The 16,235-nt window shown below is 43.9% G+C and overlaps 3 protein-coding genes across 8 annotated transcripts in view; 1 reads left to right on the forward strand and 2 right to left on the reverse strand.

Annotated features, from left to right (window-relative positions):
* Positions 1 to 12,577, forward strand: part of LOC109540159 — a 32,238-nt gene extending 19,661 nt beyond the window's left edge. Inside the window, exons 2-24 of one of the 4 annotated variants that reach the window (XM_019908383.2) lie at positions 4,215 to 4,385; positions 4,682 to 5,120; positions 5,284 to 5,493; positions 5,584 to 5,784; positions 5,842 to 6,112; positions 6,172 to 6,365; positions 6,420 to 6,599; positions 6,658 to 6,691; positions 6,773 to 6,885; positions 6,949 to 7,112; positions 7,173 to 7,406; positions 7,465 to 7,676; positions 7,731 to 7,904; positions 8,362 to 8,501; positions 8,569 to 8,633; positions 8,706 to 8,893; positions 8,947 to 9,299; positions 9,366 to 9,682; positions 9,740 to 9,939; positions 10,000 to 10,271; positions 10,332 to 10,509; positions 11,717 to 11,887; positions 11,987 to 12,577. In XM_019908383.2, coding sequence (XP_019763942.2) covers positions 4,704 to 5,120; positions 5,284 to 5,493; positions 5,584 to 5,784; positions 5,842 to 6,112; positions 6,172 to 6,365; positions 6,420 to 6,599; positions 6,658 to 6,691; positions 6,773 to 6,885; positions 6,949 to 7,112; positions 7,173 to 7,406; positions 7,465 to 7,676; positions 7,731 to 7,904; positions 8,362 to 8,501; positions 8,569 to 8,633; positions 8,706 to 8,893; positions 8,947 to 9,299; positions 9,366 to 9,682; positions 9,740 to 9,939; positions 10,000 to 10,271; positions 10,332 to 10,509; positions 11,717 to 11,887; positions 11,987 to 12,081 — 4,383 coding nt within the window. In that variant the 5' untranslated portion in view covers positions 4,215 to 4,385; positions 4,682 to 4,703 and the 3' untranslated portion in view covers positions 12,082 to 12,577. The other 3 variants (XM_019908379.2, XM_019908381.2, XM_048668180.1) reach the window with 3 other exon arrangements.
* LOC109540162 (RNA polymerase I-specific transcription initiation factor RRN3) lies at positions 1,087 to 3,795 on the reverse strand. The gene is made up of 8 exons (XM_019908390.2): positions 3,097 to 3,795; positions 2,939 to 3,044; positions 2,733 to 2,885; positions 2,333 to 2,609; positions 2,079 to 2,278; positions 1,844 to 2,022; positions 1,532 to 1,790; positions 1,087 to 1,477 (listed from the first exon to the last, which is right to left on the reverse strand). The coding sequence occupies exons 1-8, from the start codon at positions 3,548 to 3,550 to the stop codon at positions 1,288 to 1,290; spliced, it is 1,818 nt and encodes a 605-aa protein (XP_019763949.1). The 5' UTR covers positions 3,551 to 3,795; the 3' UTR covers positions 1,087 to 1,287.
* Positions 12,504 to 16,235, reverse strand: part of LOC109540161 (protein FAM102A) — a 9,704-nt gene continuing 5,972 nt past the window's right edge. For 2 of the 3 annotated variants that reach the window (XM_019908387.2, XM_048668184.1), the window contains exons 5-10: positions 15,408 to 15,565; positions 15,105 to 15,357; positions 14,046 to 14,858; positions 13,620 to 13,754; positions 13,218 to 13,438; positions 12,504 to 13,163 (exon numbers count right to left, since the gene is read on the reverse strand). In XM_019908387.2, coding sequence (XP_019763946.2) covers positions 13,042 to 13,163; positions 13,218 to 13,438; positions 13,620 to 13,754; positions 14,046 to 14,858; positions 15,105 to 15,357; positions 15,408 to 15,565 — 1,702 coding nt within the window. In that variant the 3' untranslated portion in view covers positions 12,504 to 13,041. The remainder of the gene's footprint in view (positions 13,164 to 13,217; positions 13,439 to 13,619; positions 13,755 to 14,045; positions 14,859 to 15,104; positions 15,358 to 15,407; positions 15,566 to 16,235) is intronic. The other variant, XM_019908389.2, reaches the window with a different exon arrangement.

The following is a 16,235-nucleotide window of genomic DNA, read 5'->3' on the forward strand; positions in this document are numbered from 1 at the left end:
CATGGTTCACTTTCTAAAAAGGCCATTTAGTTCTCTTTGGAATGATGTAAAAACGAGCGTTCTTGCTCATTTTGCTTCCGAGAAACATGCAAAACCGGACGGAAAACATGAAATTTTGCAATAATCTTGCGCCACCCTTGCACAAAACGACGATCATTTTTCTGTCTTAAAACACCAAGCGGGATCGTCGCTGATGTAAACGAAAACGCAATGCAGATGCTTCGCTCGGTAGAAATCCATCGCTTTGATGTAGAATTTTTGATTTACCAGCTTCATGTTGTATTTCCTAAAAAACAAAATATTTAGACCTCATCAGAAGAGCGAGCGAAGAAACGGCACAATCTGCTAATAACATCTAGTACCTTTTCAAACAAGCTTTATAGTCGGTTCTTCGAACATGAACTCCGATGAAAGTATAGGACTGGGGCGGCAATCGTTGACGTATTTTGTGGAGCTTTGCCTGAGCGATTTTTCGCAGTCTTGCTCGAAATGTAAATTCAGGAATAATTTCCAGGATTCGTTTCAAAACCGCACTCACTTGAAACCCGTAACGTGGCAAAATAATGCTCTAAAACCACAGAAAGCTCACTAATTCGCTATCAACGGCTCAACAAAACATTGCTCTAAACGGCTACAAAATCGCGCGCCGAGTTTTTTGATAGTTAAAATAGTCAGAAATGCGTAAACTTTGAACAAAATACGAAAAAAACGCGCATTTAAATCGATAGTAGAAAAAAATAGTTTTCAATCAACGAAAGTGAGGAGTGGCACCTGTTCTTTACTCACTCACGTCTCACTTGATCAATAGGGAACTAATATTTAGCCACTAATACTTGTGGCAGTGTTTCGCTGTTATAAATAGACTTCGCATTAAATGAATGGCTTTTGCAAAGCATCCACTTTCAACTTCTGGAAATTGATCCTGTTTGTTGCACTCGAAGTCCGATTCATAACATTCAAAAGCTTCTCTCAGGCTCATACGGAAATAAGCACATTTACGAGCTAATAGATACGCTGCGCTGGTTTTGCATTTACTCGGAATACGTGCATGCTTCCAAGCAGCCGATAAGTTCCGGATAAAGAAATTGAAAGAAAAGTACAGCATTTTTTAAACATATGTGTATATTTCACAAACATACACAGCTCAAATTACACTTAGGAGTAATCAATCACAGCTCATCATCAATGCATGCGTTAACCATCAATTCTCAAAAGTCAAAAAGTACCAAATAGCCGCCGGCTTTTGGCAACAGGAATTCAAACATTGTCCTACTTTACGGATCAAGATTAGAGTTTAAATCGGAACCCTGGGGAACTGCCGTAGGAGAACGGATGCGATCCTTTCAAGTTTGGCGACAAGTCGCTCACACTATCCAGGAAATCATCCAAGTCGTTTTCCTTCGCGTCGCTGTCGTTGGATCCGCTCAGTGCTTCTTCCTCGTAATCTCTGTAGTGCGGTTGAATCCTCTTGCCGGATCTGGAATAGTGGCTTCATAAGCAACGTGTGTAGGGGAAAAATTGCAGTTACTACCTGACTAACACGTAGGGATCAAACGGGTAATAATCGCATAGCAAATTGTCGGAGACGATTCGAGAGCCCTTCTCGTCCTGGTATATCGTCGGCATTGAATTTCGGGAGTTGTGATCGATAACTGTGTAACAGTAAGCTAGCTGGTATTTTCTGGCAACGGCCGCAAAGCTTTGAACCACTGCCTGGTGGCATACTCGTAACGGGTTCAAGCGATTGGTTACCATTTTCCCCAGCTGCAGACTTTGTAGGAACACTACATCTGCAGAAATTTCAAAGTTATTCTAGAGCACAAACACACTCAGTTCTACCTACTTTTTTTGGATTCTACCAAATCTTTGTGCCGAAAAGCCAGTAGATAGAACAGGGCCTGGCAAACGCTGTAAAAGACCGAATGCACTCGCAGATCTGAGTTGACGCATTCTAAACCGTCCTGGTTCTTCATGTAGGAGTGAATCCAGTCCGCCATCTGCTGCATGGTTCCTTTGAGGACTCTGCAATTAGCCAACAAGTAGTTTGCCGTCTTACTATGCTAGACAAAGTAGCTTACACTAAGGAAACAAACTGGCCTCTAGCCACCAGGCTTGCTATGTAAGTAATGGCTGTTTGCCTCAGTACTGCTGCCACATTAGGATTGCACACTTTTTTCCATAGGTGGCTCAAAAACGCTTCTGTTACGGCCGGTTTGAGGGCACACATTGCAAACATCACAAACTGCGTGTGGTGCGAATTATATGTGGGAAGAATCACCTGGAAAACCCGAATCTATCATCTGTTTTATCGGCGTTAAATTTGCACACATACTTTGTCGAATGCCGTAAGTAAATGATGATAGAGGTTTTTCGTTTTCTCCCAATCCGCGCTTCCATCTTGCGTCAGGCATTCTTTAGAAATGTAGCCAAGTAGCAGGTCCATGCAAGCGTCCAGTGCCACCCCTAAATCGCTTCTATTCACATTGGTAAACGATGTGCTGATGGTTTTAGTTGATTTGGCGTCGTCCTCCATGGGGAAAATTGTTTCATCTTCCATCATTTCCTGTGTGATTACTTCTTTTGGGGCGTTTACATCCATTTTTATCAGCCTGGAAAATAAGACTTGCTCTGATAAGTTTGCCAGTTTGGAACTTTCTTTGCAGAACACCGTATAAAGTTGTTCAATTTGGGATTTCGACTTTAATTACTATTAACTAGCTTTGCTTGCTTACTTGACTAGCACTAAGTGGAAAATATCAGGCTTGAATGAGGGCTGATAGGCAAGAACCATTAGAATATGATGCAGGTAATACTCCTGAGTATGTGTGGGCCTGTTGTAGTAAGGATATTGCCTAGTGATGGACTGCAGCAGTAAATCCTTGCACCTGAAAGACAATAAGAGTGAATCAAAGCATTTACGTTGGCACTTTGAGCGTACATCGGAACTACATCCAGCAGAATTTTGATGACGACGTGAATATTCAAGCATATTTGCCGATCTTTTTCGGTGATTTCGCCGTCGGGCCATTCCGGGTCAGTTAGATCTGCAATTAGGCTTAGTAAAATACTCCAATTGGAAAGTAACACACAACTTACTAGGGAGAAACAGATTCACTAATTTATCAATCACAAATTTTGCATGAACGTTGTGGGCGCTTATAAGATTAACCAGAAATCCTTGGTACTGCTTGACGACGTCCAGGCTGCGATCCACCCATCTGATAGACAGCAGGGATTCAACGAAAAGTCTGAAATCCTGATTCAACAGTGAAATGCATTCAGTGGCTTCGTCGAGCAGCGCAGACAAATCGCTTTCGAGCAGCTCCGCATCCCGTATCAAGCAGACCAAGTTCATGTACTCGTGCGTCTCGTTGGACCCCACATAGGCCTCCAAAATCTGCTTGACCTTTTTGGAATGTGGCAGCTGGAACCGCACTTTAGGGGGAGTATTGAGGACGCCGGTGAGGCGCCGTTTAATTGTCGAGGTGCTCTTTAGAATTGAGGGGGACCCCGAACAGCGGCTTCTGGAGGACGAGGACTTTCTCGACATGCTGTTCTTATAAGGCTCATCGAGCCTTTGGGGTCGTTTCAACTTATGTAAGTTAGCCACCGTTGCGGTCTCCCAGTTAGCCGGAGGGTTGTCGCGATTTCACTCGCTTTCGCTCACTTACTTTATCGGGGGAAAGTACCTTACAAACAGCGCGCCGGAGGATTTTCCCCGGAAGAACATGTGCACGTGGATAAGAACTCAGACAGTTCTCGAAGACTTTTGAGGTTATGACTGGATGTCCGGTGAGTTCGTTAGTAATGCTGGTGATTTTCTGCGCAAGTAATTTTCTGCTGCATTTGAACTGTGGTGGACTTCTCTAGGCTCTATTAGTTGATTTTGGCTGAAATATATCAGCAAACCCACAAAGTTTTTGAAATTTTAGCAACCAAATCCCTAGAGTTTAGGCGTGGCTCATTTAAGTCATGAATCAAGCAGTGAAGGTGGATTTATTAAAGTTATCTGGGTAGGCATTTTGAATTTCCCGCTGTAATTTTCCGTCTCTCTTGTCCACGTGGTGCGTGCATCGAGCTATCTCGAAGCCGCACGGTTCCATGGTCGCAAACCTAAGGAGAAAATTGGGCTTTTTCCAAAAATCAGATGGTCCAACTTTTCCACATGGTTGTAAGGGGATTGATGGGAAATCGTATATTTCGTGTTTTTCCAGGCTCTGAACGTTGAATTGAGTGGTGAAACCCCGGTTTTCTGAGGCGTGTTGCGGCGAGATGATTGGCAGTTCCCGCCAACCACCATGTTGCTAGTACACGAAAGGGACGCAGCAGCACATTCGCGATGAACGGAACGCTAGTAGTGATTTTGGTTAAAATCTGTTCGTAAGGTAAATTATTCAAGTGTTTTTGATTATCAATATGGACAACGTGTGAAAAACTCCCTTTTCTCTAGCCAACATGTATTTTTAGTGCCGACAATTTACTTGACTTAAGCAGGCATCCTTTTTCTTTACGTCTGTCTAATCGGCCATCTTGCTTGACAGCGAGGCCATTCTTGTTCCGTAGGTCAAAGGCTTGTTCAGAAAAATCTCTTTTTTGGCGCTAAATATAAATGTGAAAAATAGTTGAGGTTTTTGTTGGTTTCCCGACCCTGCAATGGCTTGCATGTGTTTACATGTTCTAGGCGAAAAACGTTCATTGGCATTATGGAAGAAGTTACAAACGAAACGGGGCATAGACCGAGCGTCTCGATGCCATCTCTAGACACATCCGACGATTTTCCCTCTCAAACTCTAACCGTAGACAATACGGACGCTGTATTTACCACTACGGAGCCCTATGGGTCGGCAACTTCAACTGACACGGTTGTCGCTTCGGACAGCTCTGAAATTCGGACTATGCATGTGAACGCGACAGACATTGCGGAAGACACAGCTCCATCCACTAGTGAATTGTCCACAGTCAGTCTTTTAGAAGCTTCGGAATCGTCAATTTTGACTGGCCCCACTTTTACGCCCGACCCCGATAGTCAGCCCTTCGAGTCAACATCGGGGCTGATCGAGGCGGGGGCCGATCAACAACCGATACTAGACGCTCCATCAGAAGGATTTGATGATTCACAGGTAAATACTCAGTAAATCAGTGTTTTTCCTTTATGGTGCCCCTTGTGTCTTATTCGTGCTTTTATTCAACACTTTGTTAGTGGTTTCATTGATATTTCAACATCATAAGTGCAATACTTCATATGTAATGTCTTCAAACGATGTTTCTATGTTAAACGCACAGGTTGACGAAGATCCATCGGCTGCTATAGATCAGTTCATTCAGAAGATTGCAGATGAACAGCTTAGTTCAAAACGCATGGAGGAGCGCAAGGAGGAGGAAGCTCAAGAAAAAATGGAGCAAACTGTGAACAGTGAGGACGACACAGAAGACTTGAATACATCCGTGTCGAGTAACACTGTGGGCCCCACGCCAATAGATGACAATTTCACTGTAAGTCAATAGATTCACTATTATTGCTTGGTGGCAATTGAAAAACTCGTTTTTGTTTAATCCCAACTATTATTATTTGATTGGCTTTAGAAACCTGACGAAGACAAATCACCAGTTGCTTTGGATAAACCAGCAGAAGAAGAAAATTATGACTTGGATGCATCGAGAAATCAAACAGAGGAAAATGCTGAACCTGAACCGATGGAAGTCGTCAGTGGCATTGCGGTGGAGCAAAAGAAGACTTTATTAAGTATAACACCCAAAATGGAAGATGGAGACGATCATATGATGGTTTGTTTAGCTAGATTCATCAGCTATTTTTGCTAATGATTGAAATAAATTTACCAGGCTGAATCAATAGAGGAGATTCAGAAGGAAATTGACAAAATGCCGGCGAAGAAAAACTCCAAAACGGAACCGGTCGAATCCACTGGCCTAAATGCTAGAAGCCACAATAGCCATAAAATGGTAATGAAGGCCGAGGAGGAAAGCATTGAAGATATTTTAGGCGGCGGCGATGTTAATCAAAATAAAAGCAGTGCCGTGCTGGACCCTCCGCACAAAGGCCCTACCATTGAAGATTCCGCTGACGTAGCTAAAAACGCGAATTTAATCGAAAGTAAGTCGGTCGGCTCCAAGTAAATTCTCTTCTAGTGCAATGAATTTTTTATTTTCCAGAATCTCAAGAAGAAATTAAAAAATTGGATGTTCTGGTATGTGGCCAGTGCCACAACACCTTTTACTATATTCAGGATTTTTCCGATCATAAAAAGGCGAAATGTTCGCAAACATCCGCTGTTACCAGCATCTGTGAATCTGAGGGCAAACCGCAAGTTTGGGGCTTTATCTTATGGAAAACTAAACATGCTAAGGTTGGATTTGTAAATAGACTTAAGCGCTTAAATTAATGCCAAAGTCGTTTTTAGGAGGAGCGCGACGCAGCCTCGTCTTGGCTAATGTACCAAAGATGGTGCAAATTGCCCCAATCAGACAAAAATGCTTGGATAACTGCAGGCCAATCGATTCAGTTCGCGAGCAAAATAGGGAACTCGAGAGTAACTGAAGTAAGACCTGCAAAACCGGCCAAACAAACCACTGTACAGAGGGTATGCAATAATTGTTTTTAAAAGATTTTTCGCTCAGCCTACAGTGTTTTTTCCTTAGATTACTGACACCACTCCTCCGCCGCTGGAATTCGGTAAGCATCTTCATTTTCTTTATTCAATTCTGTATATGATTTGCTTTACTATTGTTGCTTGACGTTGACAGTGATTTTCAGTTGATAGTAATAAGGAAAATTCATCCAATATGGATGCAAGCAACATCATCAAGAAGGGAATTACCAAACCGGTAAAGTTGAACAACGACGTAACAATAACGCCCAGTTCAAAAGTACGTTTATTGTGGGCTGCAGGCGCAATGAATCTAACGATTTCCCGTGTGGTTTTGTTTTAGTCCGCTTCTACTAATGACTTGTCGAATTCAAACACTGCCATTCGCACTACTAAAATAGTCTCTACGCAGAAGGATGAATTCGTCGTTGAGAAAATAATTGCGAAAAGATTCAACCCGAGGAAGAAGACCTGGGAGTACAACATTAAATGGGAAAATTTCTCGCAGTGAGTAATCTGGACTGTCAATAGAACGGACGTGTAAGACTGATCGTTTGTAATTATCAGCGAATCCAACACCTGGGAGCCGGTTAGTAATTTGAGCCATTGCAAGAAACTGCTGGAGCAGTTTGAAGAGCAACTGAAGCGTATGAAGGAAGAAAAGGCCAAGCAGGTCCAAACGACGCCGAAAGGCCGAGGCCGACCGGCTAAGGTACCAAAGTCGCCTCCTCATACAGCAGTTTCCCCAAAAATCAGCAACGTCGTCGGCGGAGTGGCTGACGACTATGGCAGCACATCAAGGTAGATTTCATTGGAAGCAACGTTTATAAATTACTAATCTGGTTTGGCAAATTCTTAGCAATCGCCCTCAGCGCTCCAGCAAGCAGAAGGCGATGAACCAAGTGAAGCAGTGGTGCGGCAGCATATCAGATGAAGAAGGCGATTATGATCTCAAGCGCAAATATGAAACTGATGACAGTGACGAAGATTACGACGACAAAAGGATCAAGTTGGAAGAAGATTCTGACGATTCCTCGCGGGAGGTCAGACACAGGATGGGCGTGAAGAAAAGTAAGTGGCATTTCAGCGAGTTATTTCCGAATAATGGATTGTATTTTGTTGCAGTTTCCACAGCCAAGTCGCAAACGCCTGCCAAAGTGACTGTTAAAAACGGCAACAATTCCCAGCAAATATTGCCGTCGAATATTTTGATTCCAGACGCCAATGGCGTGGTGCGAATCAATCAGAAGCAGTTGCCAGCCTTGAGTTCAGGGGTTTATATAATGTCCAAAACTGCTGGTGAGTTAATCTAAATAAAGTAGCTACTTGAAAGTTTCTTCTTCTTTGAAGAACATTCCTGACTGAAGGTTTCATACCGCCGCTATGAGTTTTGCCAGCTGTGGGTGACAGAATGAAAGTTTTTTCCCAACTGCGTTTCTTAAAAAAAATCAAATCTTCTAATCGAAAGAAAGTAACCACTTGAAAGCATTGCCCTGCTTAGAAAACACTCGACTTTAAGAAGGCTGAAAGTTCAATATAAATCTTTCCGAATTCTGATTTTGTGTGCCCTTTACTGCCTACTTATTAATAAACTATTATTTTGCCATAAAACGCGTATTCTTATGGGAATTTTGTGGAGATTGACAGTGGAAAAGTGGCAGAAAAAGGGCTTGAATATTCGAAAAACAGTTGCATATTCGCGGCTCGAAATATGAATGTACTTAGCACAAATTTATGAAATTTCTGGCTGTTGCAGGCATTATTAAGTTGGACTCTACTTCGTCTAAAGTGGCGACAAGCGGCGGACAAACCATTGTGAAAGTGGCGCCGAAGATTGGCCAGACGCAAATAAAGATCGTCAAAAAAGATGGGAATACTACCAAACAAATCATTCAGGTACGGCGTGTATATAAAATTCGCTTAGCAGAGAAGCGGATTGAAGAAAAAACGTTTGTGCCTTTAGGTGTCTCCGAAGACAATTACCAGCACTCCATTGAAAATGCCGACATCGGGCAAGCTACAGTCGAGGTCCGTATTCGAACACTTCCATACTTGATTAAACCTCTCTTTCAGATTTAATTCAACTTCTAAATTTCGTAGGGACATCAAACGAACTTCATCGTCCGATTCCAAGTTGGCATCCAAGCTTTTTCTTTCGTCAAAGGAGCCAGAGGATTCCGAGTCTGATGATGGCCTGGAGCCATTGCCGTTCCCAAACCCTGATGATCCATTGCCAGAGTTAGAGGACGAAGTGGAAGATGAGAACTTTGTGCTGGACCCAGAAACAGGTAAGTGGCCGCTATAAACACACGTGTCGTGTACTAACTGGTGATTGAAACAGGTAAACTTGCTGGTGTTGATTATGTGGACAAGCCGGTGGTTATCAAGGAGGAGCCGACGCCGTCTGCGACAAAAAGCGAATTGGAGAACATCGTGAAAATAGCTACCGCTGGTCTATCAGATGACGAGCTGCAAAACAGTGATAGCCAAGACAGTGCGTTGTTCGATGTGAAGCAAACAGTTAAACAGCCGATCATTAAGTCTGAGCCGTCAATCGTGCAAGCTTCGTCCGGCCATCCGTTGAGGAAAGTGGTTAAATACGCTGTGTCTGGCGGTAGAACGGAAAGCTCCTCGATTTTGAACAAGACGCTGCTGCAAGGAGCGCAAAAGCAGGTTGTATCGCAGAGTGTAAAAGTGAGTCCTCAAATGCAACAGCGCCGTGTAGTGCAACAAAAGGTAATCAACCAAATGATTTCTCAGCGGACGCCTGGATCTCAGGGCCGCACAGTGGTTAGGCATGTGATCGAACCCTCTAGACCAGGACATGGTAGTAACGTTAATGTTATCCGCAAAACAATTACATCGTCGGCTAAGTCCAAGTTCAATTTAACACCGCAAAAACCGCTCCCGTCTCCTCTTCAGCCGACCAGGACGTATTCAGCTATGGGGGGCATTCGGCAAACCAACGTAGGGGGGCCAGGCTCGAAAGTTCAAGTCTATTCCGCCAAGAGCAATGTTGCGGCCAGCCAGACCGCTGCACAAGGGGGTGCTCGAAGAGTGGCAAACACTGTCGTTCGGTAAGCTTAATGTCCGCACAATGTTTTCTGCAAAAAGCTACGTTTACTGTTCTTTAGGTCTGCAGGTAACCAGGGTGTAGCCGCTCAAAGGCAACATGCATACGCAGCCCAGAAACAACCGGTAACCCGTATAGTCCAACGGGTCGTGTCCACTCCAAAGAAACCGGGACAGGTGAACAGCAGCGTCGCTCAAGTGCAAGCCAAGCCGGCTTCTCCAGTTAAACCCAGGACGGTCATCAGCATGCCGAGTCTTACAGGTGATTATGAACTAACTGCCTGCCCGAGTGCGGTAATCGATCGAGGTGCTTGGTTGCTAGAAGAAGATTCGCCGCTTTCGCCAACAAAGGCACAACAGAAGCAGCAGGCGGCCCAAGCAAAGGCAGCGCCAGCCAAAATGGCTGCACCCGCGCCCGCAGCACAAATCCAGATGAAGCAAGAGGCTGCAGAACAGGCTGCTGCCGAAGCAGCAGAAGCCGCTACAACCGACCAGACTGACTGGTCGTCGTTCACCATGGCAGATGGGGACAATCCCATCTATGTCACTGGGGATGATGGCACGATATATCAGGTCGCAGGCCAGAACGAACAGGTTGGTTAATCGCAATTTCGCACCGAAACAACGGCATTTTCGTCAATTTCTCAACTCCAGGGACAAACGATTTTGATTACACAAGGACCAGACGGTCAGCAACAGTGTCTGTTGGTTACGAATGATATTGCTGAGATGACCGGCGAAGATCAGCAGCAGGGTGCAAGCGGCGCTGAAGCCACCCCAGCTGAGGAAGTTACTCAAGCTACGGGCGTTGTCTTAGCGCAATCAGAAGATGGTAAGAATGCTTTTTGTATTATTACTGATCCTGAGAAATCACCGTTAATTACTCCATTGTCCTAGTTAGGAGTCATTTATCTGCCTAGGGAAACAATGAAAAATGTTTTTTTTTTATTATTTTTATCTTGCCCACCTCTCTAAGTTCAGGTGAGGTTCCATCCATTTGCACTTCTAAATCACGGTCACTGAGATTCACTAATTTTTCGCTTTTTCCGGAAGTTTTTCAAAGAACTTTCAGCTGTTTTCTGGAGATCGACAAATTTTACTGGCGGCTAAACGTAGGGATACGATCCCATTAATGCGCATGCGTTAACTGCAGATTTTTAGCTGCGTTATTAACAGTGGAGAGGGCTCTATCTATCTCACTCTTAATCTATGCTGTTGATGTTCATTTTTCGTATTTAAAATCTATTATTATGTATAGACATTAGGCATATCACCCTTCCAAAATTGGTTCCTGTTTCTTCTGTAATTCGGCCTTCCCAGCATATGGCGTGCAAAGGCAACATCAAATCCCAAAGTTCCTGTTAAACAAGCGAGTTCTCCTAGTACTTTCATATTATTGATAAATGTTATTATACTGATGGCTTGTGCCTGGATTTCGTTTGATCAAAAATAGTAGACTTTATAGGATCTTTAGTACAACCATTGACTGTAGTACACGTTTCCGTGTTAAATGGTGTCTAAAATCTTAACTTTTTGAAGTGCATTTAAACAATCATAGGTATATTATATCAACAACTCACGAAAAGTGAAAATAAACAGCTGATCGTATTCCTACGTTTAGCCGCCAGTCAAATTTTATAGTGGCAGTTTGACAACTGAACGCCAGGCTGTCAAATATTGCGGCACTTCAGAAAATTAATGGGAAATTCTCTCAGTTCGTCCGTCATCTTACGCTGATGGACGCATATGACAACAGCATACGATGACGGACGAACTGACAGATCTCCAACCAATAGAAACACTTTCGTATAAACGGATACATAGGACACATATGGGCTTTATACTTAAATCATGCTGATCACAGTAGAGACGATACTCGTCTTATTTTAAAAGAATGGTCGGCATAAGTGGGCAAATAATTCTAGGAAAATGGGGAAAATAGTGGCAACTGCTCAGGATAGTAGTAAAAAAACAATTTAACTCTGAACATTCGAACCAGAATATTGGCCTTCTGATCTTGATGACTTGAATCTGTTTAGGTACATTGGAAATACCGGTAGCTGCCGATCCAGAATTAGCACAGCAAGCTAGTATTCAAACACCGTTGCAGATAAACACCGATACCGAAATGATGGAATGCATTGAGGATGGCGATGGAATCCAGGATCAAGTTGTGGCACAGGTTGTACGAGCGGAACCGCCCAGTCCTGGTAAGTACCTTTGAGTTTAACGTTTGGAAAAAATCAACAGGTTTTAAACGTGTCCAAAAATGCGTCCAAGCTTCGGGTAATAAACAGAGTTTCTTGCAGGTGGTACTCATAAAGTTGTAGTAATGCTGCCGGACGGCAACTTAATGGTGACTCAAGTCTCGCCTGAAGAATACGCAAGTTTAGAGCTAGAGTAGATTTTTAAACATGCAGACATTTATTGGTTTTCATCACTTATGATTTACATTCATAGGTAAATGACCATAAACTTGAATAATGTCGTAAATTATGTGTAAATACGAGGGGTTAGGTCATTATCCAGAAACACATTACACTGTGTCGAAAATCTGCAATTTTTTCTTTTATTATTTATATTCATGTTGACCCGAGTTGTCTTTTGATAAGTTGTAGGTAGTATTATCCTTTGTGGAAAAGTTTAATGTATAATAAATTATATGATAGTGGGAAAGGAATTGTTACAATGAAATAAAGCCACTTTCTCTAAAAACGTGCAGCCCACACATTCGAGTACCAAAACGACTTCGACGCTGCAGGTTGCGTTTCTCCTTTTTATATAAACGTCCCTGTAAATTAAATTTACGCATTGAAAGTCTAATCATTTTATAGTTGTAACCTTGTTTATTTGTAAACAATTGTATTATTATAGCAGGTAATAAAAGTATGTATTTGAAATTCCTTTCATCGTCCTAACGAAACAATACGCGATTCTAATCACTAAATTATTGGAAGTAGGTAATACTTAAACTAGAATAATTTACAAATAAATAATATCAGCTTAGCGCCGTGATGCTTAATATCAATCAGACCGAAGTTTTCGGTTAGTACTTAAAGGTAAATAGTGGATTGGATTTATAAAACAAAGCAACTCGGTTCATGGAATCGAACTATAAAAAATCAGCCAAAAACCCACATCTAATAGAAAAATGCGATATCACAATAATTGGCAACAACAATACATAATCTCAAACGCTCGTTTGCAACCCTACCTCATGAAAATCGATAATTGTCGTAATTTGACTGCAGAGGCTTATTCATTGTGTACACATCCCGAATAACCAACCGAAAAAAAATTGTGACATTGTGGGAAGAACGTTTTCTGATTCCCGTTCGCTCTAAATCTAGCAAGTCAATTAAGACTACCTGTCGTCCATCACAACCTGTTTAAACGAGTTGATGCCTGTGGACATTTGCGACTTCACCTCATGGTTGCCCAACGATGCCGTTCCGTCTTTGGCAATGAAAAGTTGTAAACCGGACGCTAAAACGCAAATGCATTCCAAACCTGGTGCGTGCAAACAGCAAAAAGACTTACTTTCAGCAGAGTCATCAGGCTGTTCCAAGTTGGTGCTCTTCAACAGGTCGGCTACGAAATCTTCCGGGTTTACCCTGGTGATTTCAACGCGCCCTGGAACGCCAACATTCCCAGATTCATCCGCTCCATTTAACGCCTTCTTGCGCCGTTCGTAGGCAGCCTTTGCTCTGTCCAGCGATCCAGTGTCGCTGTTCGTCTGGATGCTGCCCGAACTGGGATTTCTGAGCCAAAAAAACCACCATCATGAACATTGAGAAACAAAAACGTTGCAATGCAAACAATACAGCAAAACTGAAAAAAATTGTGAAGCTAACAACTACACAGTGGGAAACAAGCAAAACGAAAAAAGCTGGGCGAAGAACTAAGTGCATACTAAAATAAAGTTAAAGGCCAGTAACTAACAACGTCAAGGTGGTGCTTAATCTTCGTTGCAAGTCCTCCAATGCAACGGCGTCTTCTTCCTCCTGGCCGTCGGGGCTGTCGCAAGTGGCCAACTTGGACACTTGGCCGCTCTCAAGAAGCATCTTGCGGTGCAGCCTGGAGGACAGTTAGTGGGGGTTAATGATGCTCACTTGTTATCAACAATTTTCGTTAATGCTGGTAGTGAACATTTAAATACGTACGGTTAGTTGAAGCTGAGGCCTGGAAGGACCAGTACTATTAACTAAAAAAGGACAGCGTACAACCGTTTAACTATCCGACCAATAGAAAACCTTTATCCGGCTACATGGGACAGACGCTGAGGGTTCCTTCGAAACAACACAAAACTCCACTCCACCACCAAAGACCAGCACAACAGGAAAAACCCACTCCAACCATCGGACCTACCTGGTGCCATCCGAGCCATGAACAGCCAAAAGCGCGTCGTCAAATTTCAAATTGCCCATTGAGGCTGCCCTCGACTCGTCTCTGGCTAGGGAGGCTGGAAAAGGAACAATATTGGGGTTGATAGGGGTGGACTGAGCCTCGATGTTTTTGCGTGGCAAGCGCGGGGTGAGGAAGGCCGCGATCATGTTGGTGAGAGTTCGTTCGGAGCGCGGTTGAACCGGGGAGAGTTTCGGGATGGTGAAATCGCTCTTGGAGCGCAAAACGCCCTCAACTGGCGGCCTGAGCGCGTGCGAGTTTTTGGAGTTGCGATCGAAATACGAAATCTTCCTTCGCGCCTCCTGATTGGCGTTTTGGGCGGGGGGCTCGGGCAAATTGCGCCGCTCCACCACGCTGCTCGACGCGCTCTTCTGCAGGGCGTTGAAATTCCGATCGAAAACATTCGCATTGAAGCTGGCCTCGGGAGTGGCGAAAACCTCATCCAGATCAGAACTAGCGTTGCTCTGCTGCTGGATAAAGCGCCTGGGGACGCTCAAATCGACCGACTTGCTGCTCGAGTAGATTCGCGGAGGAGTGGAAAAGACCGCGTCCGACCGCCGCTCGAACGCATCGAAATAGCCGTTTATCGCAGGGGCGGGATCGGGGGCGCTCATTTCCCCCTGGGGCGTGTGAAAGCCGTCCGAGTTGCTCAGACTGGGCGGTCCGGGCGACTCCGACAAAATGGTGGTGGGAATATTGAGGCGATGTTTGGGATAAGTGTAGGTGCGATGGAACTTGGAGACGGGCCTGCGAAGCGACTCGTGCTGCAAGGCGGCCCTGCGTCCAGAAGAAATAACATACATATAGTCTATAGCGCCCATGCAAACTTAAAAAACTATCTACGGACAGAAATTTACATTTGTTGTGCCTTAACGCGTACACTCTTTAGACCCTTAGTCGCTACTTTCAAGTTAGAACAGAAAAATCTGGAAAAATAGACTAACCAGTTACACACAGAGTATTTCCCTCCGGCTCTGCTTCCATTTAGACCGGGACTTCTCACACAAAAACGCAAATTCTCACCTGATATGTCCAGCTGTAGAGTCGCCGCTGCTACTCTGCCGACTGTGCGATATGCTGCTGTAGCCAGACGCCTTGGACATTTGGCTGGTGTTGGAAGAGTTGCGACTGTGTCCCGGCTCCTGGACGAAAGCAGCGTGCTCGCCCGACTCTGCATGGAAGATGGGAAGCGCGAATTCGTGGGGAGCAGCGTCGAACGGAGTGGAAGCTGCGGGCAGGCCTGACGACTCGGCCAGCGTCTGTCCTATAACAAGATCTGGACGCCGACCATCAAACGCGCTGGATTTGGGGGCGCAAACTGCGTACCTGCTGGCAGTGGCGTTCGCTTCTTGGGCAAGCTGCCGAAACCAGAGCTGCCGCTATTAATCGAGCCCGCCAATGAGCCACTGGAAAATTCATCCGATCTTTGGTCGTTGGCCGTTTCGTCCATTGGGATCTGCTTGTGTTTCAGCGAAGGCGATGGCCTAAAGAACAAGCAAAAAAACACTACAACCGTGTCTTTAGAGGCAAAAGCCAATTGTGTGCAGTTCTTCCCTGACTCTTCATATGTAAATAATAGCAGTTTCACATATAAGAGCGAAGTGTGGTTTTTCGAACGAGGGCGGCGTTTGACACCCGAGACCCGTCGAAGATCGAACCACGTTTTTATTCGAATAAAAAACATTACACGAATCATAAGTTATAATAAATAGGAATAACCAAAAATAAATGCCATCAACTTCACATTTCAAATCTGATGTCAATGTCATTTTTGAAATTGTCTGTCTGAACGACACTAGAGCTACTAGCGCATATATCCTAAGTGACTCCTTGGTTAAATGGCATGCGCAAGTGAGTTTGAAGTTGCATTAATCAAAACAAACTTCTATTTACCAAAACGGGTATGTATTAGGTATTAGGGCTCGGAATCAAACTCGAACAATTCGAATATTCAAAAAGCGAATAATTATGTCCAGTCATAACTCGAAAATTCGAATACTGGGTAACGCTTCACGATGCGATCTGGTACTAGGATTGCCGATTAAGACTATGCTCACCTTATAGAAAATCTCGTAGCAAACAATATTTTTCGTATAAATTTTTCGATTAAATGCCGTTTTCCACCACTTTTCGCCCTCTGAAATTCACCAATTT

This window comes from Dendroctonus ponderosae, unplaced genomic scaffold (assembly GCF_020466585.1).
Source record: "Dendroctonus ponderosae isolate FM_Combo_2020 unplaced genomic scaffold, Dpon_F_20191213v2 Dpon_F_20191213_7, whole genome shotgun sequence".
Classification (NCBI taxonomy): Eukaryota; Metazoa; Arthropoda; class Insecta; order Coleoptera; family Curculionidae; genus Dendroctonus; species Dendroctonus ponderosae.